Source organism: Triturus cristatus, chromosome 1_1 (assembly GCF_964204655.1).
Source record: "Triturus cristatus chromosome 1_1, aTriCri1.1, whole genome shotgun sequence".
NCBI lineage: Eukaryota > Metazoa > Chordata > Amphibia > Caudata > Salamandridae > Triturus > Triturus cristatus.
In genome coordinates, this window is record NC_140579.1 from 1,200,341,438 (window position 1) to 1,200,365,599 (window position 24,162).

The following is a 24,162-nucleotide window of genomic DNA, read 5'->3' on the forward strand; positions in this document are numbered from 1 at the left end:
AACACGTCCGGTGTTCACGGGAGAAACAGTCTGGAAAGTGAAGACAGGCAGGTCCTCCGGGGTTTGTGAGGTTGCTGGCTGCTGGACATGCCGGGATTTCGCAGGAGCAGGTTCGAGGGGAGACGGGCCTGTAGGGCTGGGGCCAAGTCAGTTGGCGTCGTCCTTTTGTTAGCTCTCCACAGCTCTTCGTCATTCTTCTTATCTTCTTTTCTTGTTGCTGGATCTGAGGAAGGAAGGTTCAGGGTGCCCCTAAATACTAAATGTAGGGGCGTTACAGGTAGGTAACGGGCAGGGACCAATGGGTCCCTTCCTTGGGGTGGGTACACCCCCTATTCTGCCACTCTCCAGTGGGAGGGGGTCAGGAGCCTGTCCCTGGTTGGCTGGGTCCCCCCCATCCTCAAGATTGCGGGGACTCAAGGTTGTGCTTCACCTCGCCTTCCCCACCTTAGGGGTGGAGTTGGCAGAGGTGGGCACACCTCTCTTCCTCACTTGTTTTTCCCGCCAGTTCTCCTGCCCAAAGTGGGGGGTAGAACCAGTGGGGGCCAGTTGCTGAAAGCAGCAAATGGTCTAGAGAGGCTCACAAAGGCGGCATGCCTTTTGAAGCTTCTCCTCCGTGAACCCGGTCCTTCCTGGGGGAGGAGGCTTGGCACCTCGTCTCAGGATGTGCATTGTTTCAGGCCCCTGAGAGCAGCAAGCTCTCGACCCAGGGTTCCAGAAACATGTCTGGTGGTTGCAGCCTAAAAAGCCACTCCGTCAGGTCACTAGGAGTTGGTCATATTTCAGGGGGCATCTCTAAGATGCCCTCTGTTGTGCATTTTACATTAAATCCCACACTGGCATCAGTGTGGGTTTATCTGAAAGAAACACGTTAGTTAGATTCCTCACCTTAGAATATCCCCAGGCGTCAGACTGGATCCGGAAGATTTTTCGTCAGCAATACCCCTTGCGCGTCGCTAGGCGTCGTCTGCAGCTCCGCGTCCGTCGTCGGCGTCGTGCGCCGGAATGACGTCGTCGGAGTACTTAGACGCCGCCCTCGCGCGCTGACGTCAGTTCTTCTTTTTTCCGCGCCAGTAAGCGCAGATCCGGGAGAGCTACCCCTTTAGTCAATTTTTGACTAACTTTTTGATCCTTTTTGATCCTGTCTATCGACACCGGAGCCGGTAGGATGCCTGGGTTTAAAGCCTGTACGGACTGTAGCCGATTGATGTCGGTTACGGACCATCACCGCCGGTGCCTGTACTGTTTGGGCCTCGACCACGACGCGGAGTCGTGCTCGGACTGTAAGGCCCTGACCTCGAAGGCTAGACGGGAGCGGTCCCGTAAGCTTCTCGAGATTCGCCACTCGGCTCCGCGCGTCTCTCGATCCCGGTCCAGGAGGAGGTCCAAGGATCGGTCGCGGAGCCGCAGCCGACGTCACCATCGGTCGTCGGGATCAAAGTCTTCGGGTAAGTCGAAGCACTCCAAGAAGTCCAAGAGACGTCATCGCTCTTCGGACTCCCCTCGCCGGTCGCGCGACTCGGTCGAGGGTCAGGGTGGTTCCACCCCCGCGGCTCCGGCGGAGCCGCAGGCGCCGCGTCCGTCCCCATACCCTCCGGTCCCTGGGACTAACGCGACGCCGGCGGAAGTCAGTGCCTTCCTCTCGGCCATGAGGAACCTGGCTTCGCCGTCGGCGCCCGCTGGTGCGCCTTCGGGCCCCGCGGACCCGACTGGGTTGCCTTGCCAGCCGGCGGCTCCGGCCTCGACGCCGCAAGCGCCCGAGGGACCCGTTCTCGAGTCCCCGTCGACGCCGGTCAACCTTGTCACTCCTCCACCGGCGTCGACTCCGGTTCCACCCCCGACGCCGACGTCGACTCCGCTCGACGCCGTGCCCCAGTTTAGTCCCGGTCCGGGCCCGGCGCCGGTCCGGCATCGATGGACGCCGAGGTCGACGCCGCTAGAGACACATTTTGTCTACCGCCCGGCTCCGTTACTTTCTCCCCTACACCAGGAGTCGGATGAGGGGGACTACTGGGAGGGATCCGAGGATCCTATGGCCCATCAGGCCCAACTGTCCCAGGACTGGGCAGATGAACTGGGGGAGGCCAGTGGTCTGGATACCTCGCCAGACACTGGATTCATCTCTCCTCCGACTGTGGCTTCGGAGGAGGGTGCTGCTTTCTCCGTGGTGCTGCGCAAGGCGGCCGCAGCCCTTGGGCTCGAGCTACCTGCCGTGGCTGTGAGGACGAACGTCCTCACTGAGGTGCTTCAATCTGCAGCAAGCTCCACTGAGCCTCTGCTGCCGTTCAATGAAGCCCTCACTGACGTTCTCCAGGGCACCTGGTCCAAGCCCTCCACAGTTCCTCCTGTGGACAGGAACGTTGCCAGGCGCCACCGCCCTGCTCCGGGCGACCCCAGTTTTCTGTCCCAACACCCTACCCCTGAGAGCCTGGTTATCCAGGCCTCCACCTCCCAATCCTCTTTCCCGACCGCCCCGCCGGACCGGGATTCCAAGAGACTGGAGCAGTTTGGCAAGAAACTGTTCTCATCCCTTAGTTTGGGCCTGCGGTCTTTGAACACCGCTTGTCTCTTGGACCGTTATTCCCACTCTCTGTGGGATGCGGTGGAGGACGCGCTGCCCCTGTGTCCGGAGGAGGTCCGGACACGACTTACCCAGGCTCTGGCCGATGGGAGGGATGCCGCGCGACATGCTATACGATGTGGGCTTGACACCACGGACTCGCTGGGTAGGGCCATTTCCACCACTGTGGCGCTTCGACGTCACGCCTGGCTGCGGTCCACGTCGTTTTCCGGCGATTTCCAGAGCACTCTCATGGACATGCCGTTTGATGGCACTCGCCTGTTTGGCGAGAAGGCGGACAGTGCGCTGAACCGCTTTAAGGACTCCCGGGCTACGGCCAAGTCCTTGGGCCTCTCGGCCCCGCGGTCGCAATCTTCCACTTTTCGCCCCTTTCGTGGCCAAGGAAGGGGTGCCTCCTCACATGCGCCTAGCCACCAGCCGCAGAACCAACCTGCGCGCGGTCGCGGACGTGGTTTCCGCCGAGGCAGATCTGGAGGTCGACGAGGTCAGCCCACATCCACCCCGGCAGCATCCGCCTCAAAGCCTTCCTAGTCCGAGCTTTCAGGCCCATTCCACGCCAGTGGGCGGCAGAGTTCGCCATCACCTGCTCCACTGGCGGTCCATCACATCGGACAGGTGGGTGCTGCAAATCGTCCGAAGGGGCTACTCCCTCCCGTTCGAGACGACCCCTCCAGCCATGCCACCACAGCACCACCGTATCTCGGGGGATCACTTGCATCTTCTCCACGAGGAGGTTTCCGCCCTCTTGGCCAAGGGGGCCGTCGAGCGCGTTCCGAGCCCAGAAGTAGGTCGTGGTTGTTATTCCCACTACTTTCTGGTTCCCAAGAAGGGCAAAGGGGGCCTCCGCCATATCTTGGACCTTCGGAACGTCAATGCCTTCCTCCGGAAGGAAAGGTTCAAGATGTTGACTTTGGCTCAGGTTCTAGCTGCCCTAGACCCCGGAGACTGGATGGTACCGTTGGACTTGCAGGACGCTTATTTCCACATCCCCGTCCTGCCGGCCCACCGGCGTTACCTGCGGTTCACGGTGGGCCAAGAGCACTTTCAGTTTACCGTGCTCCCCTTCGGCCTCACCAGTGCCCCTCGGGTGTTCACGAAAGTGATGGCGGTGGTCGCAGCTCATCTGCGCAGATCAGGGGTTCCAGTCTTCCCCTATCTCGACGACTGGTTGTTGAAGGCGGGCTCGCCCCAGGCAGTCGTCTCCCACCTCCAGACTACGGCGGATCTCCTGCATTTGCTGGGGTTTTCCATCAACGTGCCGAAGTCACACCTGAGTCCCTCTCAGAAGCTCCTCTTCATCGGAGCGGTTCTCGATTCGGCGCAGTTCCGGGTCTATCCACCGGAACAGCGGGTCCGGGATATACAGGCCCTGATTCCCATCTTTCGGCCTCTATCCTGGGTTTCGGTCAGGCTAGTGTTGCGGCTTCTGGGGCTGATGGCCTCCTGCATCCTACTAGTGCATCACGCCAGGCGGCGCATGCGGGCTCTGCAGTGGGACCTGAAGTTTCAGTGGGCCCAGCATCACGGCAACCTGTCCGACCATGTCTTGATCTCGGAGGGCACTGCACAGCAGTTGCAGTGGTGGCTCACGGACCGCGATTGGGTCATGGGCAGGAGCCTCTCCCTTCCCCAACCGGAGCATGTCGTAGTGACGGATGCGTCCCTCCTGGGATGGGGTGGCCATATGGGAGAGGCGGAGATCAGAGGCCTCTGGTCTCCGGCGGAGTCTCGTCTCCACATCAACCTGTTGGAGTTGAGGGCGATCCGACTTGCACTGAAAGCCTTCCTTCCCTCTGTCAGGGGCAGTGTCGTGCAGGTGTTCACGGACAACACCACAGCCATGTGGTATTGCAACAAACAGGGCGGGGTGGGGTCGTGGACCCTTTGTCAGGAGGCTCTGCGCCTCTGGACGTGGCTGGAACACCAGGGCGTCACCCTAGTGGTTCAACATCTGGCGGGCTCTCTGAACGCCAGAGCGGACGAACTCAGCCGCCGGTGCATGATGGATCACGAATGGCGTCTGAACTCCGAAGTGGCGCAAGGTCTCTTTCAGCAGTGGGGAGAGCCTTGGTTAGATCTATTCGCCACCGAAGAGAACGCGCAATGTCAGCAGTTCTGCGCGTTGGAATTTCCAAGGCGGCACTCGCTCGGCGACGCTTTTCGTCACGAGTGGAGTTGCGGTCTGTTGTACGCCTTTCCGCCTATACCACTTCTGCCCAGAGTGCTGAAGAAGATCAGGCACGACCGGGCCCAAGTCATCTTGGTGGCTCCGGATTGGGCACGAAGATACTGGTATCCCGAGCTACTCAGTATGTTGACCGATCCCCCGATACGTCTGCCCCTTCGGGAGGATCTTCTGTCGCAGCAGCAGGGGACGGTCCTCCACCCGAACCTGTCCAGCCTCCACCTCCATGCGTGGAGATTGAGCGGCGGCAGTTGATGCCATTCGACTTGCCTCCTGAAGTCTGTGATATCATTCTGGCAGCCAGGCGTCCCTCCACAAAGACGGTATACGCCTGCCAGTGGAACAAATTTGTGGCATGGTGCACAGCAAAGGCTGTGGATCCCCTTTCCGCCCCTCTTTCTGAGGTTCTCCTCTTTCTTCTTTCTATGGCCCGGCAGGGCTCTGCCCTGGGCACCCTGAAAGGTTATCTTGCTGCCATCTCTGCCTTCTTGCGGCTTCCTGATCAGCCTTCTCTTTTCAAGTCCCCTGTGGTTACACGCTTTCTAAAAGGCATTACTCACACGTTCCCTCCTGTCCCATTTGTAATGCCTCAGTGGGACTTGAATCTTGTCTTGACATTCCTGATGTGCGCTCCCTTCGAGCCTCTTCACAATTGTCCTCTTCGTCTTCTGACTCTTAAGACTGCTTTTCTGGTAGCCATCACCTCGGCTAGACGGGTGAGTGAGCTCCAGGCTTTATCTTCAAAGCCTCCTTTTCTGTCTGTTCATCCGGACAAGGTGGTCCTTCGGCCTCGTCCCTCCTTTCTTCCGAAAGTGGTGACTCCATTTCATCTTGGGCAATCAGTCACCTTGCCCACCTTCTTTCCGCCTCCGCATCTTTCCAAAGAGGAAGAGAGGCTCCACCGTCTGGACCCAAAACGTGCGCTCTCCTTTTATTTGGACCGCACAAAGCAGTTCCGGGTGGACGACCAACTTTTCGTTGGATACGTGGGTGCTAAGAAGGGGAAAGCTGTGCACAAACGGACCATCTCTCGGTGGGTCGTTTTGTGCATCAAAATTTGTTACTCTTTGGCAAAAAAGGACCCTCCTGTTGGGCTTCGCGCCCATTCTACTCGGGCCACAGCGGCTACTACTGCCTTGGGACGGGGAGTCCCTTTGCAGGACATCTGTCAGGCGGCGACATGGGCTTCGCTACACACGTTTGCCAGGCATTATTGCCTTGACAGCCAAGTCCGGAGGGATGGCTTCTTTGGCCGTTCTGTCCTCCAGGACTTTCTGGTGTGATCTTGGTTCGCAGACCCACCACCGGGGATGGTATTGCTTGGGTATCTATTCTAAGGTGAGGAATCTAACTAACGTGTTTCTTTCAGATGAACAAGTTACTTACCTTCGGTAACGATGTATCTGTAAGAAACATTAGTTAGTTAGATTCCTCACCGACCCACCCATCCTCCCCGTTCTGCGAACTGACATCTAGGGTTAAGGTTATCCTTTTCAGGCCCCTAGATTTTATTTTTGGCACCAGTGTCGGTCTTTGCATGGCTCTGCGTTCCTGGCGCGGAAGGCTATGTACAAGAACTGACGTCAGCGCGCGAGGGCGGCGTCTAAGTACTCCGACGACGTCATTCCGGCGCACGACGCCGACGACGGACGCGGAGCCGCAGACGACGCCTAGCGACGCGCAAGGGGTATTGCTGACGAAAAATCTTCCGGATCCAGTCTTACGCCTGGGGATATTCTAAGGTGAGGAATCTAACTAACTAATGTTTCTTACAGATACATCGTTACCGAAGGTAAGTAACTTGTTCATTGTGCTGAGAAGTGTAGCCATTATGGTGCTGTGGAGTTCGTAATGATAAACTCCCAGCACCATATACTCTTTAATGGCAGCACTTACAGTGCCCAGGAATGGATTTGGACACTGTGGGGGTACAGGGCTCATGCACCTGTACCCTCACCACTGGCATAGGGCACCCAGCTAGAGGGGTGACTGATGTATGCTCAAGGCAGGGATGTGTGCCACGTCGACTCTTCATTTTGTTCTGCACCAAGGCACTCAGTCTGCAAAGGGGGGGGGGGGGGGTGTGTGTGTGTGTGTGTGTGTGTGTGTGTGTGCGCGCAGGTGTGCAGGGCCTCTGAGGGTGGCACAATAAGTGCTGCAGCCCTTAGCGGCCTTCTCTGGTCACAGTGCCCTGGGTACCTGTGGTACCATTTACCAGGGCCTGACATGTGGCCAGAGATGCCAGTTGGGTTTAGGCTCCAATGCAGTTTTAGGGAAGTAACATAGGCCCTGGGTACCTGATTAGCAGGAGCCCAGGGCCCACTCAGTGAAAGAACATCATCAATTCAGCAAAAAGTGGGGGCATACCATGCAAGAAAGAGGGCGCTTTTTAACAATGTTTTCCAGCAACAAAAAAAAGAATAATACTTTTTTAATGAGGAGACTTTGAATGGACAAAGGGGCAAAAAGTATCCAGTTGGCAAAAAGACTTTGTGGGTACAAAATTTGGGTTTTCTTACTTGTAGCCTTTTCGGCCAAAGCCAGTGACTTCAGCGGGACCGTGTCTAACAGCTATCTGATTTAGTTGAATACATCCATAAGCATTGCCCTGTTGGGATATTCCTGCTTCCCTAAAAGAAGACTAAAATAGAAGGTGAAATCCTTGACTGAGTCTACCCATTATGGTTAGCCGTCCTCCGTTGTTTCGCAGTCCGCCTTAATTTTTGTTTAGAACCTGTTCATCCACACCCATAGGCGGAACACTTTTACATGCTGTTTTAATTTTTTTTTTTTTTTTAAAGTGTGCATCTCCATATCGAATTTTAATGATTTTTTTCACACAGTCTTTCTTTATGTTTAAAGATTTAGGGATGTTTATTGGGTTGTGCTTTGACTTCATAATTGTTTTTGTACTGTAAATAATTCATTTTTCATAAGTTAAGCTTATCTTCACTGTGCCATAGCTACTAGGGGTTGATACCATGTTTATTTGTTAAAAGGATGTGATTAGCCAAACAAGATTTTGGACCTGTTATGTTGGCATGTTTTCTATAGTGCACAGCTGCCTTAGGAAAGAGGCGTCCAAGCGCTGAAGCAGAACATAGGACTGGTGATCAGAAGAAGGCACTAGGCTGTGGGGAAAAGATGGGATTTAATAGCTCTGCGAAAAGCCAAGTAGTTTTTCATGGCACGCATGGGAAGTGACCTATTACTTGCAAAGGCCACACAAGCTATCCAACTAATAAACAATTTTCTTAGAAAAGCTAAATAGCTATTCCTGTTTGATAGATGTTTTTTGCTGTTTGATGGAAACATATAATGTGATGATTTTGCCTCAGATTTGAGCATTCGACAGCAGCATTCAGCTCTAATCTTTCTGGGCTGGGTGTGTTTTGCTGCCTACAGGTGGGGCCGCTGGAAAGAGATTCTGTCACATGGGCGTTTCAAGCGTCGAATGTCAGAGAGAGATGTGGAGATCATCTGCCGCACTATCTTGGTTTACTGTCTGTTGCACTATCGCGGGGATGAGACCATCAAGAGCTTCATATGGGACCTGATCAGCCCACTTGAGAATGGGCAATCTAAGGAACTGCAGAACCACACTGGTAATTGTAAGACTTAAAGATGTGCATTGATCCTCACCTTCTACAGATCATTGATATCAAGCATATCGTGCTAATTGTGTGCGTATTTGAACTCAGTCATTGGTCCTAGAGGAGCAACCCTCTAAATCTGTTTGTTTGCCAATCTCCTAACTTCCTCCTTTTATAGATGAAATGCTCTATATCTGTGTACCAATTAGCCTTAACTGCACCGTCCTGTGGGTGATATAGTATTTCTTTGCCATTCACTTGATCTGATCTGAAGATGCAATGTACTCTGTATTGATTTACGAAGTTTAGTCTGTATGTTCCAGAGGTGAAAGGCTTTATCTTTGTGTCAGTCCAATCAGCCTTTGGATCAAAGTGCCTGTGTATCCTGTGCTAATTTCTAGACTTCTCAGAATGTGGTGGGAATATGTTTGTCCTAACCCACTCAAATCCATTCCTATTTTTGAAAGGCCCAAAAGCCTATGCCAAATTGTGGAGCCTTACTGCTAGTATCCAAGTTTCTCAACTATGGCATCTATGATAATACACATTCGGACTGATACAGGTGCCTAAGACTTCTGATAAATACTTGAAGCGTAGTGGGCGAGATTGCTAAAATGATGTGTTTTCTTGCTGTATATGTAACCTTCTACAATGTCTTCTTGACTGTTTCTCTGATTGTTTGGTTTGTTGCTTACCATACTCTTTCCGGTCACCTGCCAGGTCTTTCCATCCCAGTGCCTCGTGGACGCAAAGGCAAGAAGATGAAATCCCAAAACAACTTTGAGGTCCACAAGGCCGACTGGATACGCAAGTACAACCCAGACTCAATCTTCCAGGATGAAGGTTACAAGAAGCACCTCAAGCATCAGTGCAATAAGTAAGTCCATCACCTGCTTAGACTGTGGGGCATAAAGCACGGTCCGGATATCTTTTGAAGCACAAGTGCAGCAACTAAAGCCCACATAACGACTACATAGTCGGTGCTAAAAGTCGACTGACATCCAGCACTCCAGGTTTATACTCTGCATAAGCTCGGTTACATAAGGTGTAGGATAGATATCATATTCTCTGTGTAGGAAGCTGGCTCTGTATATACTATACCAAAGTGAGGTCTAGTGTGCACAGAGTTCAGTGGAACCCCAAAGGTAGGCAGAGGTGAAAGTAGATTGCACCTTACTCTTTATTTGTGGTAGTGTGGTAGAGCAGTAAGGATTTATCAGAGGGTAGTGCTAAGCATTTGTTGTACACACTCAATCAGAAAATTGTCACACACTCCAAGACTGAACTAAGACCAATTTTGTTTGTATCAAAATATTATGTTATTTTATTTCTAGAACCAAGCCAAGCCTGGCACAGGCAAGTGAAATACATGCTCTAAATATTATGCAGTTTTTACAAGTGAATGCAAGTTCAAATGCAGTTGTTTGAAATTCAGGTAAGTCAAGGTATTGAAATTACTGTACAGATTGTTTTTTAGTTACTTTTAGATCACTTTTTCTACTCTGTGTGAAATGCCTAGATATCACAGTGGGAAATCCCTAGATAAAAGGTAAGCAAAAGTTTTTCACAATTGTACTTTTTTAGGTTTCCATGCAAATCAATTCCACACTTCGAACATTTTTCAGAGAAAAACAGTCAATAGGTTCCTATGGAGAGAAATGAAGTTAACGGTTACCAGGTAAGTTATCAGTCTTTAGGATTGAGCTTCTGGGGTTAGAACAAGGGTTCCCCCAGGGTCAAGGATGAACTCTTGTTACACCCTCAGCGGCGCTAGGGCTGCCGGGTGCAGAGTGCTGAGGCCCACTATTATCCAGTGGGGGATAAGGGGCTTCCGGTTGGTGGCTGCTTATGAGCAGGCCACTGGGTTGTGGGAGCAAAGCTCCTGGTGTTAGGCTCAGGGCAAAGGGGGTCCTGTTTAGCACAAAAAGTGCGCCCGCAGCGTGCGGCTGGGCGCAGGGTGCTGGTTTGTGTCGGTTGCCCTGTTGTTTTCAATGAGGATTTTCGGTTTTGGTTTTCAGCTGCAGGCTCGGTCCAGGGAGACTTCTAGGAGGAACCAACAGTTGGGCAGGTAAGTTGGAGGGCTCGGGGACATAAGTGCACCTCGGGTTCTCTTCTCCAGGGCGCAGGACGGCTGGATGCAGGGGTGTCTTTTGAGGCCGGATTTCACCTTACCAGTTAGGGGGGGTCTCCGTGCAGAGGCTGCAGGAGACGTCAGGAAGTCCTGAAGGGGTAAACCCACAGTGGACTCGGACTCTGGAGGGCTGGGGGATCTCACTGGGACCAGTGGGCCACTCGGGCCATAGGCGATGGGTGTAGTAGTGGTTTCAGGCGTCTGGTTTCTTTGTCCTCAGCAGGCTCAGAGTCTGTAATGGGAGTTTCCTTTTGAACAGAGCTGCTGTTCACAGGAGTTCCGGTCTTTTTAGGTCGAGCATTCGAGACCTATTGTAATTTCTCCTGTGGGCTTAAACCCATCCCCCTGCTCTTGATTTGTTTGTTTCAGTGTCTTAAAAATCCTTGCTTGCTAGTGGCCAGTCCTGCCTCTTTGTCCCTCATTTTTCTCTTCAGTTCCTCCCACGCCGCATGGACTAAGTTCTGTTTGCCCGTGTTCAGCTTTGGTGACATAGCTATTTAGATTTAACAATATCATTTCTCCCTCCCACCTCCTCTTAATGCTACTGTTGGGCCAGTGCTGCCTCCCACGTAGTGCCTCCTGCTTCATTGGTTGAATTTTTAACTTTTCAGCAATTTTCCATATAGCGCGCAGCAGTTGGGCTTTTGTTTAGTATGATATGGCTTTGTTTGGGCTTCTTTTTATGGGGGGTTGGGTTTTTGTTTCCCTTAACTAAATTTAGTAATGCTCAAAACACTAGATATATATTCAAACAAAAAAGTATATTTTTGTGTCAAGCAGCGCTTTATCAGTAATTATGGTGGTTGCGCCTTTCGCCACGCATTGCTTAACTTTTATTCTTGTGTCACGTTGTTTGTTTTCTGTGCGCTGCTTTACGCCTGCAATCAATACACTCATTTACTTTGGACTCATCACCCCCGCACGAAGGTGTGGTTAACACACGGGGTGGGGGGTCATTTCACTATGGGCATTTCTCGTGGGGTGTGGTTTTGTTTACAGAGACCTTTCCAAACCATCCAAAGGCTCCGCGTTTTTTAAACACAATTCAGCAGGTTAGTGCATATTGAGCACTGGATAATTAGTGTGATAGTGCAGTGAGGTGGGTGTTCATCGTTTCACCCCCACAGCTTCTCTCCGGTCTGTCTGTGTGTGTTGAGGCTGGCACCAGGCGCTAGTGCAGCCTGACGGACAGGTAGAGTTCAGCATCAGGGGGTAATTCTAAGCACTGCTTTGTTGGCATGGAACAAATGTGGATGGAAGTGCGCTACTCCTGATGCACTCCTTCTCGAAAGATGCTAGAGGATGCACATCACAGTAGAAGAATGTGAGCTTTAAATATGTTTAAAGTGCTGGAACGGCTGGTGCTCGATGTTTGTTCCGCATTCAATGTGTGGGAGGCTGGTGGTGAAGTGGATACCTGGCTTGGGTCGTATGATTTATTGTGCAGGAGCATGTTGCGAGTTGTCACACATCCCCGTAGGAATTCATTCCACAGAACTGTGTAGAGGAACGCAAGGAGTGTTTATTTGCCTATGTTATCTATTCGGAGCAAAGTGATACAGGAAAACCCAGCCGTGGCGCCGCACATGAGATACATGTCTCAGCACCTTGTGAAGATGAGGACACGTGTTTGAACGCTCCTGTGAATTGGCAATACGGGTCCTTCTACAGGAGCATTTAGGGCCCCTACACATCACATATTTTAATCTCAACAGCGCAAGTTTGGTGGTCAATCTTTGAAGGGACGTTCTTGTATGTATTTCATTTGTAATTCTGTTACTCATTTCTTTTAAAGTAACTTATGAAACAAATGGAGACACTGGCCATGTTTTCTGTCTGACACGTTTGATTGTTAATAGATGTCAATATAGTTTCTCTTCATGCCCCTGTGCTTCTTCCTCTTCTGTCTTTGTGAGCTGTCTCTGCAGCCTGGTGTTCTCTTTCCTCCGTGTCCTCGCCAAACCCCTGCTCAATTTCTTTCATGTTTCCTCCTTTCCGGGGGCTATGGAGACTTCCGTAGCACAGGTGATTGGTCCCCCGCCCACTGCAGAGGAGACAGCAGTGAAGCCTGTAATGGACGCAGGGAACGCCGAGACGCTGACAGGACATTTTTTCAGTCCCAGAGCAGCAGAAATAATCTAATGTGAATGTTGGGAGCTCCGGAGCTAAAACGAAGCCTAATTCCTATCTCAATTGTGATCTCGAGAATCTGATGAAAGGGCAGCCGGAGTACACGGAGACTGAATCCTCGAGAGTGTCAAGGAGGTACGTGAGCTGCTAAACTGCTGGAGGCTGGAGGCTGCTGGCGCTGGCAGGAGCTGTCTGTGCTTGGTGAGAGCATAACAAATAGAGCCCAATTTATATTCCTGCCTGAGGTATTTTGAGCACAAAAGTTTCCATAGCTTGGCTGGGTTTTTTTTATGTTTTTTTTATTGCAAGTTAAGCTTATTAGGTCTGCTGGTAAGCCCCAAGAGAGGCGAGAGAGTGGCTTTTGTTGAGCTCTGACGCCGGTACTTGCTGGCTTGAGGCTCCCAAGAAAAGGGGGAAAAAAAAAATATATATATATGTAAGATGGGCAGACATTTGAAACAAACCAATGCTGTTACAAAAGTGGATGGGGCGACCGGGTTGAAAGCCAAAAAACGCCTGGTACAAGCAAATAGGTGCACGGACTTTGATCAAAGAACCAGCTTTGATTAATTGCTCAGGACTGAATTCGAGCTCTGAGAGCTCTACAGAAGTTTTGTTTGAGCCACCACATGAGCTACAGTTGCAGCAAAGGGGAACGGGCAATGGTCCTAATGAAGGGGAAAAAGGCCAGTCCAGCGAGCTGAGTGAGACCACGCCTGGAACCATTAAGGCACAATTAAAAAATTCCAAAGATTTTCCCTTATGTGCTAAGAAGAGCGCCCAGTCGTTAGCCATCCAAGACTTAGTACATCTAAGTACAGACTTGCCAGTAACCTCAGTAACCTCAGGTGAAGATCCAGCAGGAACTCCTTCTGAGAGGTTGAATATTTTTCAGCCTTCTCAAGTCTCATTAATGTCTCTGGTACCTGTAATATCCTCCTATCCTGAGGGGGAAAAATTGCTGACCCTCCAGGCAAGTCCATCAGCCTCATTTGCTCAACACTCACCCCCTCAGGTGGTCTCCATTGCAGATACCATCTCTGTGCAGCTTCAAGAGAGTCTGCAGCAAATACCGGCCATTTCTTGTGCAATAATGAAGAGGGGCCCGGAATCGTTAGGTCAAGTTGTTAATGCAGGGATTCAAAATCCACAAGAAGAATTGCAACTCTCGTCCACTGGGGGTAACACGCAACAGGTGGAAATTAAGACTTTGCTTAATCTCATTTTGGAGGAGATCAGAGATATGAAAAAGTCCCAGGCGCTCGAGACTGCTGCATTTTATCTCAGGCTGAAAAAAATCGAGGATACGATCTCTGGCATTCCCGTCAGACTTGATGAGGCAGAAACGAGGATAGCTCATTTGGAGGATCAGATGAGCTCTACAATTCAGGAAATAAATACCGTGACGGTGGAGAAGATTGCTCTGGAGAATAAGCTGGAGGACTTGGAAAATCACTCGCGCCGTTCTAACCTAAGAATCGTGGGAGTGCCAGAGGGGAGCGAGGGGACCAATACCCTCCTCTGGGTTCAAGCCCTCCTTAAACAAAAAGTGCTACCGGATTTTACTGGGGATTTGACATTAACCATGGCTCATCGGGTTCCAGCCTACCCCATCCCAGGCTCTAAATATCTCCGCACAATCCTAATTAACTTCGCTGACTATAGAATTAAAGAAAACGTCCTGACTAAAGCTATTCAGCAGAGACAGTTTGTTATCAGCGAAGGTATTAATTGACAAATTTTTCCAGACATGTCTGCAGGAGCAGCACGTAGGCGTAAAGAATTTGTTACACTTTTGTATTGATTTAAGGCCCAAGGAGCACAGGCATCCATTGCACAACAGTCTAAATTAAGGGTGCTGGCTAAAGGAAAGATCCATATGCTTTCACGGGTAGAAGAAGCTCAGGAGCTTCTGAGTGAGATTTTTTTGATAAACAAATTTTTATTTTTCACATAGGCATCAAAATCAAACAGGACATGTAGCAATTGAAATAACTTGGCATCGGCAAGACCTGTCACAGAATCACTGATAATCAGTCGCATGAGCTTTCTCCCCCCACCCCCTCCCTTCCGTTCCCGCCCAATATACTCCCTCCCCTAAACTAAGCCCCCAAGCCATTTCCCCCATATTTTGCGAAACTTTTTGGGGGAGCCCCGGGCAGCGTACAGTGTCCGTTCCTGAGCAGCGCATCAATCCACCCCTCTCCTCCATTTGACTCCTCTGGGTGGGTCGGTCTGCTTCCAGGCGGCTGCGATATCCCTTTTAGCCACCACCAGAGCCGTAGTTAGGAAGTATTTCTCAGTACGGGAGCCATCCAGCCCGTCCGTTATTCCCAACAGGGCTAACCGAGTATCATGGGGGACCTCCCATACCAGGACTTCGGTCAATTCAGATTCAACCTCGGCCCAGAAGCTCCCCAGGCGAGGGCAAGACCAGACCATATGAAAGAAATCTGCCGGTTCCACCCCGCACCGAGCGCATGAAGCCTCTCGGCACAGGCCCGCTCGAAACAGACGTTCCGGGGTCAGGTATGCAGTGTGGAGATAATAAAGCTGGATGAGCCGCAATCTAGCCGATGTGGTGATCGTCCTGGGTGCCATAAGGGCGTCCCTCCAATCATTGTCGACCAGAGGACCCACCCAGGCCTCCCACCGCTGCCTCAATCCGTTCCAATCCACCGGGGTGTTATTGACCAGGGACCGATAAATACGGGATATGCCCCCCCTCCCAAGACATCCCAGCATCACCTGAGCCTCAGGCGGGCTATGGTCGGGGAGCCTGAAGTCCAGGGGGACGTGAGATTGGAGCGCATGGCGCAGCTGGAGATACCTATAAAATTGCGAGGGATGTAAAGAAAAACGGCTCCGGAGCTCCTGGAAGGAACACATATGGCTCCCCCGCCAGACATCACCCAGGCGGGAGATCCCCAGAAGGTCCCAGTTGCGAAACCCGTCGAGCCCCGATACCTCCCGCAGCCAAGTGCCATGCCAGACCGGGTAACCCGGGTCTGTACCTTCGACCAGCGGGTGTGCCGCAGGGCAGCCCACCACGCCAGAAAGGGAGCCCGTACGACCTCCGGAAGCGACCGAGGGATCGTTGCCCCATAGACCCGGTGAGTTGCATCTCAAGTCTGTAAGCCGGATCGTCCCATCCACCCGAAAACCAGTCATGGACCACTAGCAGCCGCGTAGCGAGATAGTACAGGTAAAGATTTGTCATGCTCAGGCCGCCGCCATAAGAAGGAACCCGGCAGCGGTCTAAAGCTAACCGGGGCCTGCCGCCACCCCAGAGAAATTTAGTCGCCGTCTTGTCCAGTTCCCGAAACCAAGAGCGGGGGAAGAGGCAGGGCGTGTTTTGTAGCATGTATAGAAACCGAGGGAGGATCATCATCTTATAAAGAGCAATCCTTCCCAACGGGTTCAACGGGAGTGACTGCCATTTTATCATGTCTGATCTGGTCTTATTCACCACGGGGGCCACGTTAAGAGCCCAGCAGAGTTCCGGGAGAAGGGTAACCCAGATCCCCAGATATTTAAAGGACAGTCTCCGGATGGGAATGTCAGACTGCCAATCAAAACACTCCCTAGATGGGTGTAACGGAACCAATACAGATTTCCCAGAGTTCAGATTGAGACCAGATACCTGGCCGAACCGACGAAGAGTCCGGCGCACCCGAGGACCCGATACAGCCGGGTCCGAGAGATAAAGAAGGACATCATCCGCATATAAAGCAATTTTATCAGAGACCATACCCGGCCAGTCCCAGCCACGGAGAACCGGATCCGACCGGATTAGCACAGCCAGGGGCTCCATCGCCAGGGCGAAAAGGAGGGGCGAGAGCGGGCAGCCCTGCCGTGTCCCCCGTCCTATGGAAAACGCGCGGGACAAAGACCCATTGACCAGTACTCGAGCCCGTGGGTCCGCGTACAGAACCCGACCCATGGTGCGAAACTGGGGGCCGAACCCCATTCGCTCCAGGGTCTCTCCAAGGTATTCCCACCCCACCAAATCAAAGGCCTTCTCAAAGTCAACCAGTAGAAGGGCCAGATAAGGAGAAAGGCGCTCTCGGTGGGCCATGGCAAGCTGCAAGCGCCGCAGGCAGTGTCTTTTTCCTCGTTCGGCATAAATCCACATTGGTCTGGGTGGACCAGCGAGACAAGAAGCGGGCGCAACCGTTGCGCGAGAATAGTAGCGTATATCTTAAGCTCGGTGTTGATCAGAGATATCGGCCGATAACCTGAACAGGACTGTGATGGGGGTTGAGTCTTCGGAAGGACGACTATAATGGCAGTATCTGTTTTCCGTGGGAATGAACCTCTCTTCACCACCTCTGCAAAGAGATCCAGAAGTCGCGGGGCCAGGTGTAGGGGACATTCCTCTGTTAGCCAGGTCCAGGCCGCTCGTGGCGTGTCAAAAAAGAAAGTCTTGTGCTGGAAAATGACTCGGAGGCGAGCCGGGAACTGCAGCTGATATTGGAGGCCCAGGGATCTCATCTTCTGCTTTACCTCCGTGTAGGAGCGCCGTGGCTCCTGGACCTCTCGGGTGTAGTCCGGGAATACCATTATGGTGTGATTTTGGTACTTGAGAGTCTCTGAGCGCCTGGCCTCCCGTAGGATCGCGTCCCTGTCTCTAAAATTAAGGATCTTTAGGATAAAGGGACGGGGGGGCGCCCCCGGGGGTGGGAGCCAGGGAACGATGGGCCCTCTCCACCACGAAGCAGGCCGAGAGGCTGTCCACCGGCATCCAGGATTTAAACCAGCGCTCCAGAAAGTCATCCGCACGACCCACATCGGCCCCCTCCGGGAACCCCACCAGGCGGAGGTTACAGCGTCGGGCACGATTTTCAGCATCCTCAACTCGGCGGTGCAATTCTTTAGAGTGGGTGGTCAGTTCACGCACCTGGTCCTGCAGCTGGCGGATATCGTCTTCAGCTGTCGACACTCTAGATTCAGCTTCAGAGATGCGGGCGGTGGCGTTACGCAGGTCCTGTCGAAGAAGGGCTACGTCAACCTTCACCTCTCCCACCATACCCTCCAGGGAAGAGCGGGACGCCGTGATGGCCTGCAGGATGGCCGCGAGGTCTGTGCCAGGAGTCAGGGCCACCCCCCGGCGGGACTCGGCCCCCTCTCGGAGGTCGTGAATTTGTCCATCTTGGTCTGGGTGGCCACGGGCGGCGGCCTGGCTGCCCTGTCTTTACCCATGGCGGCGGCACCACGAGCAGCGGGGGCACTTCGCCCGGTCAAAGGGCCAACGGGGCCAGCCCCAGCACCTCCGCAAAGACCCGGGAGGCGAACGGCGGGAGGGGAAATACACGAGCAGGACCCCTCGCCGCCAGCCCCGCAAGGTATCGCCCCGCTATCTGCCCGATCTGGCAGCCGATGAACTCTGAAGAGCTGTTGCTGGCCCCCAGCCCTGGATCTACCCCGGAGGAGCGCTACCCTCCGCCGCACACCACAGCCGGGGCCAGGCCTCGTCACACCAGCCGAAGTCCCGGGGCGCACATCCTCGCCACAGACCTCCTCCCGGAGGGTCCAGTGCCACCACAGCCTGCACGCAGTTCCAGTCCACGGGCTCCAGGGGCAGTTGAGAACAGGGCCACCCCCGACACACGGAACTCCGGAGTAGGGAACGGAGGGGGGGGGGGGGGGGGGGAAGGATGGCCAGTCACCCCCTGACCACCGGCCCGCGGCCCGACCTCCCGAGGCGGCGCCGCCACCACGCCGGAGCAGGCCACGGAGAACCAGGGCAAGTTCAGTAACGTAGGTGGGGGGAAGGAGAGGAGCCGACCCCCTGACCGCCGACACCCGGCCCGATGGGGAGGGCCCCCCCACCTCCTCCAGCCCCCACAGCCTCTCAGATTGCCCCGCCGGGGATTCCAACCAGCACCACACTCACCGCCGGTCTGCCAGCATGGCTCAGCGTCCCGGGAGGAGCCCCCGGACCTCCTCACCTCCAGCTGGTGGCGCCCGGCAGGAGCGCCGCCCGTCTCTTGTGGGGAGGGGGGGGGGGGCTCGCCGCAGCAGCAAAGACGACTCTTCCCGGCCACCGGAGCACCGGGGCCTAAACACCTCGTGGGCGCCACAGGCTCGATTAGCCGCGTGCCCGCGTCCAGGGACCAGGACCGCAGCAGCCTCCTGCCGGGCAATCACAAAGACGGCGTGGTGCAGCTCCAAAGGGGCAGACGCGCCCCAAACCCAGGCCAGGGAGAGCCAGGCGATTCTGGGCTCCAATGCAGCCAGAGGAAGCCGGCCAGGGCAGAGTAGGAAGGATTAGGGAGGATTGACGGGATCCGGCGCCTGGAGCTTCACCGCGAAGCAGCCATGCTGGTCCGGCGCCACCTAGCGCCCCCGCTTCTGAGTGAGATTACCACGGCAAGATGAATTTGTGTTGTTTGTGCTCAACTATGTCAATTTGCTCTACGTTTTGATTCATGTCCACCAGGGTATTCAGGTCTCCTTTGTTGTATGGGTGGGGGGCAGATCACCTAGGGTGCCGTTACAGGGCACCCCATTGGCTAAGGGAGGGAGAGATGTGGGATGCGGGACCGGAAGGGTTGACCACATTTCTGGGGGAGCTGGGTTGGTTCAGGGTTGCTGGGTTTTTCTTTTTTTGTGGGGGGTGCATAGATGCAGGAAAAAATGAACAGGAAAGATGTAATCGATTTTCCAGATTGACTTTACTCAATGCAGGCCATGTTACTTGGGAATATTTAGATTTACAGATGAATATATAAGGTTATCTTCACACTGGCTGACAGAATGCAGTTATTTTTTAAATCACGAGATGTCCCTTTATTTCATGCTTACACCCCTGTACAGGATGGGGCAGTAGGAGGTCTTAAACTCTCTAGAGGGCTTTTTCAGGACTGGCAAGAACTGGATTATCTTCAGCTCGGGGATTTCTATAACCTTGATTCCTTAATTAACTGGGAAACGGTTTGTCTCCAGGCTACTACACCGAATACTGCGCTGGCCCTGAGCTTTGTACAAATATCCAACTTCCTTAAAATTAACTACGCAATGCTAGATGAGACGGTAAGGCCAATTGTCAAGCAGATAGTAAATAAAATGGTAGGGGTTGGCTGTTGGTATCAGCTACTTCATCAAAAAGCCAACTCGAAAGAGATCCTGACAAAAGAGCTCCAAAAAATTCATTCAGAGAAGGGGGGGAAGTTCAATACCAGAGAGTGAAAGCAGCTTAGTGATCTAGCGAATAAAGCTCTTAGAGGTGCCAATTTTAAAAGAATTAATTTTTTATCTAGATGGTTACTATATGTTCGAGTCATATCAGCTGCAGATTATACACTGTGCATAGATCGCCATCTGGTGTTGGGCCCGGATGTTTGCAGTTTGTTTTTCCTCTTGCAAAGTCTTTGGAAGTCACGAGGTTGTTGACTCCTCCTTTGGTTCGTATTGCGCATGGGCTTCGGCTCCATCCTTAGATAGTTTTTTTCCGCCATCGGGCTCGGATGTAATACTTCGCGCTCCGGTTCCGAACTTTTCCAGTTCAACGATCGACGCAAAAATCCTCGCTCATCGAGACCCTTCAGATAATAAATCATCTTAATCACCTTCTCTTCGGCACTTCTTCGATTCCGGTCGTCGACGGCGGCCTTCGGGCCTATTCCGGCTCCGGTCTCGGCTGATGGAAAGAACTCCCTTCAAGAAGTGCCCTCGATATGGGTCCAAGTTTCCCTACACCGATCTTCATGAGGTGTGCTTCCTCTGCCTCTCCCCTGAACACGAGGCCCGAGACTGTCCCGCCTGCAAGTCTTTTCGATCTAAAAAGACTATCCGAGATAGACGGGCTAGACGCAACATGGCGCACTCCTCGACCTCCGCTCCAGTCGACATCTTCGGGGACGACGTCGAAGCTCCGGGACAGCAGAACATCGAAGAAGAGGACGACTACCTCGTCAGTGCTTCCGAGGCCGACGACTCAGATGTGGAGGACATCAGCCCGGCGCAGAGGGTCGTGAGTACAATACCCCCTCCCACACCCACGCCGATACCCAAAAAGGCTTCGGTCACACCTTCGCCTTCGGGCCTAGGCAAGACCAAGGATACTGCTTCTCACACCCCACTTTCGGGCCCGGTAAAGAAGCCTATTAAGCCTTCCGGCAGCTCGGGCTCGAGCCAGCCTACCAGCGGTACCGAAAAACACCCTTCGGCACCGAAGAAAAGATCGGCCTCCACCTCCACACCGAACCCAGCACCAAAGCCTTCGGTGTCGAAACCTACCCTTCCGGTGCCGACTAAACATCACAAGGCCCTCGGCACCAACACTCCCGTGCCGAAGCCTTCTTCGGCACCGACCAAAAAATCGGAGGTCTCAAAGAAGCACGGCTTAGACAAACCTAAAAAGCCGTCGGCCCCGAAAACTTGGGCGCCGACCGAACAACCAGTGTCGCAAGAACTTTTCACACCGGATCCTCTGCAAAAGACACTTACCAAGGATCCAAAAACAGGACATTTGACACTGTCTTCAAAAAAGAGACACTTGGACAAACCAGCTCCACCTCCACCTCCAAAGAGGAAGGACACTGCTACCTCCCCTTTCAGAGTGCCTTCCCCACCTCTTCCACCTCCTCCACCCTCCCCACCTCCACCTTCTCCACCCCTGCCTCATCGTTCTCCAACCTTGTCTCCAGTTCCAGACGATCTAGGAGACCCTTATTATGATCCAGCAGATGTGCCACAAGACCCCACCCCTACTGGATCTCCAGACCCATGGGACGACTATAACAATCCGGACATCCCAGATGTCCCACAGGATGACCTTTACCCATCTAGGCCATCCCCACCTGAAGATTCCTTATGCTTTCATCACCTACTACAAAGGGCGGCACATTACCATGGGGTGGAGTTACATACTGACCCAGTGGAGGAAGATTTTCTCCTAGACACCTTCGATAATGCACATAGGTCTACTGCCATTCTACCTATGTTAAAGGGAGTAATCAAACATGCACCGGAGGTTTTTAAAGACCCAGTCAGGGCCAGGGTCCTAAACCCCCGTATAGAGAAAAAATACAAAGCCGCCCCCACAGACCCTTCATACATTAAAGGCCCTGCACCATTGGATTCCCTAATGGTATCTACAGCTAGGAAGCGCTCAAATTCTCAGGCGAAGCACCACCACCTGACAAAGAGTCCAAGCTCCTAGACGCGTCAGGGAAGCGCACTGCGTCACAAGCTGCCAATATATGGCGTATCGCCAACACGCAAGCGCTATTGGCCAGATACGACAGGGCGCATTATGATGAGTTAGAGACCATCATGCACCATCTCCCTGAAAAATACAGGAATAGGGCTAATGATCTGATCCAAGGGGGAAAAACAATAACTAATACCTCTATACGCTGTGCCCTAGATGCAGCAGATACAGCCTCCAGGGCCATAAACACCAGTGTCCTTCTCCGTCGCCATGCCTGGCTCAGAGTCTCAGGTTTTAAACCGGAGGTACAAGCCTCTATATTGAACCACCCATTCGACCAAGATCATCTATTTGGCCCAAAAGTTGATGAAGCCCTCGAAAAGATGAAAAAAGATACTGACACGGCGAAATCCATGGGAGCACTACAGTCACACACTCCTAGGCGCTCCTTTCGCCACTCTTCCTTTCGGGGCATGGGCAGAGGCTACTCCTCGGATAGTGCATCCACGTCCTACAAATCGCCTCCTCAATCTACCTTCACAAAGGGTTATCAAAGAGGCGGATACAGAGGTAATAATAATAAAGGCAGAGGCAAGACAAATACCGCCCGCTCTGCCACACCACCTACCCAATGACTTTCCCCTGCTCCCTCCAGACCATTCCACTCCGGTAGGGGGCAGAATACAACATTTCCTTCACGTCTGGGAGACAATCACCTCAGACAGATGGGTGACCCAAATTATTCCTTCAGGGTATTGCCTAGAATTAACATCTACCCCCCAAACATTCCACCCAGGCAACACCCTATGTCTCAAGAACATGCTACATTACTAAAACAGGAGGTAATCTCCCTCCTGTAAAAACAAGCCATAGAGCAGGTCCCCATCAATCAACAAAATTTAGGGGTCATCTCCCTGTACTTTCTGATTCCAAAGAGAGACGAGACTCTACGACCTATCCTAGATCTTAGACCTCTAAATATTTACATACATTCAGACCATTTTCACATGGTAACCCTTCAACAGGTTCTTCCACTCCTCTCCCAGAACGACTTCCTCACTACTCTGGACTTGAAAGACGCATACTTTCACATCCCAGTACACCAGGCTCACAAAGTACCTCAGATTTGTGGTGGACGGGCAACACTACCAGTTCAAGGTGCTCCCGTTCGGGGTAACAACAGCACCAAGGGTATTCACCAAGTGCCTAGCAGTAGTGGCTGTACACCTCAGAAGACAGCACATTCACGTCTTCCCATACTTGGACGACTGGCTAATAAAAGCCACGTCCTACGAACAATGTGTGCAACACACCGCCGCTACAATCCAACTGCTTCACCAACTAGGCTTCACAGTGAACCACCAAAAGTCCCACCTGGTACCATCACACACAAAACAATACCTCGGTGCTACCATAGACACCTCAAAAGCCATAGCCTACCCCAATCCTGCCAGGATTGCAAACATACAGGCTCTGCGTCAGAAATTCATATTTCAACACTCTCTCCCAGCAAGAGTGTTTATGCAACTGATAGGGATGATGGCCTCTTGCATTTTCATAGTGCCCCACGCAAGACTCCAAATGCGTCCACTCCAAGAGTGCTTAGCGCGCCAGTGGAACCAGGCCCAGGGACAACTGGCAGATCTGGTGTTGGTGGATGGTCGCACCCATCACTCTCTGCAGTGGTGGAACACCACAAACCTTTCCAGAGGTCGACCGTTCCTGGACCCGGTCCCACAAATAATCCTAACAGATGCATCGCTCTCCGGCTGGGGAGCTTATCTGTTACATCTCACAGTACAAGGCATATGGACGCCGCAACAGAAGTTACTCCACATCAACCATCTGGAGTTACTGGTGATCTTCCTCGCCCTAAAATCCTTCGAGACGCAGATTTCAGGCAAGGCAGTCCTCATTCGCACAGACAACATGACTGCCATGTACTACATTCAAAAACAGGGGGGCACACACTCTCCACAGCTCTCTCAATTAGCACAGAGCATATGGAGATGGGCAATTCCACAGAAAATCTTTCTCCTGGCCTAACATGTCCCAGGAGTCCAAAACACCGTGGCAGATCTGCTCAGCAGACAAACGCAACAGATTCTCGGTCTCGTGAAGGCTCATGGGAAGAGTCTTCAAGCTGCGTGCATTACTTTGTCCGTTGGGCGTTGGTGTCAAACCTGTGCACCCTACAGAGGTTACATTCTTGTACTCCGCGCTGTTGGAATTGGGCGTGTCCGCAGGCTTGTCGCAGTAACAACATATTCCAGTGCACATGTGTGCCAACATATGAACCAGGGCCGCTTCAAGGAAAGAAATTCTGAACCATACATATAGCAACTGCTGGGGGAACAAGCCGGAAATCTGCAGAAAGGTGGGGAGAAA

At 52.7% G+C, this 24,162-nt stretch overlaps 1 protein-coding gene across 3 annotated transcripts in view; it reads left to right on the forward strand.

Moving 5' to 3' along the window:
* LOC146871825 (ATP-dependent chromatin remodeler CHD8-like) overlaps window positions 1-24,162 on the forward strand; it is a 3,469,548-nt gene that overhangs the window by 2,463,407 nt on the left and 981,979 nt on the right. For 2 of the 3 annotated variants that reach the window (XM_085651762.1, XM_085651758.1), the window contains exons 22-23: window positions 8,169-8,374; window positions 9,077-9,233. In XM_085651762.1, the coding sequence (XP_085507888.1) occupies window positions 8,169-8,374; window positions 9,077-9,233 (363 nt within the window). The remainder of the gene's footprint in view (window positions 1-8,168; window positions 8,375-9,076; window positions 9,234-24,162) is intronic. The other variant, XM_085651757.1, reaches the window with a different exon arrangement.